At 44.1% G+C, this 3,014-nt stretch overlaps 1 protein-coding gene across 1 annotated transcript in view; it reads right to left on the reverse strand.

Moving 5' to 3' along the window:
- LOC106815272 (neuronal acetylcholine receptor subunit alpha-7-like) overlaps positions 1 to 3,014 on the reverse strand; it is a gene marked incomplete at its 5' end in the record, with an annotated part of 48,803 nt that overhangs the window by 20,905 nt on the left and 24,884 nt on the right. The window contains one exon of the mRNA XM_014819717.1: positions 1,447 to 1,556. Coding sequence (XP_014675203.1) covers positions 1,447 to 1,556 — 110 coding nt within the window. The remainder of the gene's footprint in view (positions 1 to 1,446; positions 1,557 to 3,014) is intronic.

The raw sequence follows: 3,014 nt of genomic DNA on the forward strand, positions 1-3,014 counted from the left end.
CTCTCTCTCTCTCTCTCTCTCTCTCTCTCTCTCTCTCTCTCTCTCTCTCTCTCTCTCTCTCGCTCTCTCTATCCCGCCGGCGGAATGAAAACTTTCTCGCTGATATGACGAAAATGAACTCGGGCGAAAAATAATTCGATGCGCGTACAAAACATTTTCTCCGTTCGGGAGGTGGAGGGAGAGGGGGAGAACCCTGGAGAGTAGCTGACCTTTCACGCTGCGCCTCATTCAGCTGTTTTGCGTCCCACACAGATAATTGCGTCATTGGTCCGATCGCGTGATATATTTTAAATATTAACGGGAGCGTGTGGGGAAAGCGTGTCTAAGCAGCATCCGCCTTTGATGGATGGCGCGGGTACGGAGTACTGTCAGTATATATATATATATATAGGCCTATATATATATATTATACACATATAAATATATTCATAGCGTCTGCTTATTTTTCTATAAAAAGTAAAGGCTGTCTGTCGGAGTAGTAAATAACCGGGAGCAAATAAAAATAATATGCCAATTAGTTACTCGTAATTACTGCAAGAAGGCATTGAACAGCGATGTGCCATGGCGACTTATGGAGGATGATAGACATATTTGATCGGACTGACGTGAACATCATCATAACCATCATGAACACTGCCGGACCTTTGAAAACATTACGGTAATACCGTGAACTATGATGCGAGATATTGAGCGATGGCGTGGGACAGTTAGGGATGACAGCGAAGAGTCTGCGACCAAACATAGAGAGAGTGAACAATAGCAAAGGACAATTAACAGACTTTAGGACCGCGAACAAACAGAGAGGAGAGAGTAAACAATAATAAAGTACGATGAACTGTCACTGAGGACCGTGGGAAAACATAGAGAGAGATTGAACAATAACGAAGAACAAAAACAGTTATTGAGGACCATGAACAAACATAGAGAGAGAGAACAATATTGAAGGGCAATAAACAGACTTTGGAGACCGTGAATAAACAGAGTTAGCGAACAATAATGAAGAAAATAAAACAGTATTGAAGAACCGTGAACAAACAGAGGGAGTTAACAATAATAAAAAGCAATGGACAGTCTTGGAAAACTGTGAACAAACATGAAGAGAGTCAAGAATAATGAAGGACAATGAAGAGCCTTGAAGAACAATGAACAAAAGGTGAAAAGAGTATACAACCATGGAGGACTGACAAATATAAATGAATATAACGAATAATTATAGAAGACAACAGGCTATCACAGAAGAACCGCCAACAATCATAAATACCCGAGAACAGAGACCAGTAACAACACGAAAACGATTCCATGACGTAGCTCGGTCAGCAACCAAGTTATTATACATGACAGTTAGCGGTGATATTTTCTTTTCTAATATATTATTATTATGCTAATACTTGCTAATACTTATGATTAGTTCTAACAACGTTCACGATATAATAGTAGACAGCAAACCTGTTATATAGTAGCACATCCGGCTTCCATATCCGGTGTGGAGGGATACGCAAATCCATGATTCCGCCATATTCTTCCGGCGGCCATCTTAGATTTGCGTCGTTCCAGTCCTGCAAGATACGTATCGGATATATTGTACGGAAAATTATTAGTTTGAATGTGTTTTGAAGACGTCGTCAAAAATCGAATCTTACAAGTCTGTATCTGCATATCGATTAATTTTGCGCAGCTGTTTTTTTTTTTTTTGCTTATTCATATCAGATTCGATTTAATTTCATACAGAAAATGAAAGAATTCTTATAAAGGTTAATTATATTTGTAACAGATAATAAGAGGCGTGACATCGGTAAGTAATCAGGGAAACGTGCAGACAGATACCATGCAAAGGAGTTGAGGTACAAGCGCACCCACGCTGTGAGTCGATCATGGGGGAACATGCACGGAGCGACAGCCAAAATGTCTGGCATCAAAATCATAGCAGATTCGAGAAGCACGAACATGCATAGAAGTAACAGTGTGTGCGCGCGTGCGTGCGTGTCGCCATGTAGTTGCACTTACATCTGTATAGTATATATATCCGACTTCGCTTCTGCAGATCGCGGACGAAAGAGAGAGGAAGAGATAGGAAGAGCGAGAGAGAGAGCGAAAGAGAGAGGGGAGAAGGAGAGGGAGAGAGGGGGGAGAGAGATAGAGAAAGAGAGGGGAGAGGGGAAGAGACAGGGTAAGAGAGGGGAGAGAGAGAAAAAGAGAGAGAGAAAGAGCGCGAGAGAAAGAGAGCAAGAGAGCGAGAGAGCGAGAGAGGGAAGCCAAGGCGCACCGACGGTTGCCGTTAATACTTCGGCGATCGATCAATCAGAAACGCGATAAGGTAAAAAAAAAAATCCGGCCGTCAGCAACGAGCAATCATACCGTCATGAGAGAAAGGGGAGAGATGGAGGAAGGAAAGAAGAGGGAGAGATGGAGAAAGGAAAGAAGAGGGAGAGATGGAAGAAGGAAAGAAGAGAGGGAGGGAAGAAGGGAGGACGGGAGGGAGGCAGAGAGCCAGACAAAGGGAGAGGGAAGAAGGAAGCGAGAGGGAGGGAGGAAGGGAGCGAGAGAGAAAAAGAGGAAGGAAGGGAGAGAGGAATGGAGAGAGACTTTGAGAGAATGGGAGAAGGATGGCGAAAGGGAGGGAGGACGAGAGGGAGAGAGAAAGGTTGGAAGGGAGTGAGGGAGGAGAGGAGAGAATGGGAGAAAGAGGGCAAGAGACAGATAGGGGGAAGGATGGGATAGAAGAGAGAGAGGGGGAGAGGGAGGGTGGGAGGGAGGTAGGGAGAGACGGAGAAAGAAGGAATGGAGGGCGAGAGACGGACAGACAAACAGACAGACAGGGAGAAAAGGTGAGAGAAGGAGGGAGTGAGAGAGAAGCAAATAAAGAGACGAAGAGGGGGAGAGTCAGCGGCAAAGCAAAGAAAGAGAGAGTGCCGGCGACAGAAAGAAAAGAAAGAAAGAGTAAGAAAGAAAGAGAAAAAAAAGATAGAATGAGAGAGAGAGAGAAGAGAGAGAGAGAGAGAGAGAGAGAGAGAGAG

This window comes from Priapulus caudatus, unplaced genomic scaffold, assembly GCF_000485595.1.
Source record: "Priapulus caudatus unplaced genomic scaffold, Priapulus_caudatus-5.0.1 Scaffold1077, whole genome shotgun sequence".
NCBI classification, from domain to species: domain Eukaryota; kingdom Metazoa; phylum Priapulida; class Priapulimorpha; order Priapulimorphida; family Priapulidae; genus Priapulus; species Priapulus caudatus.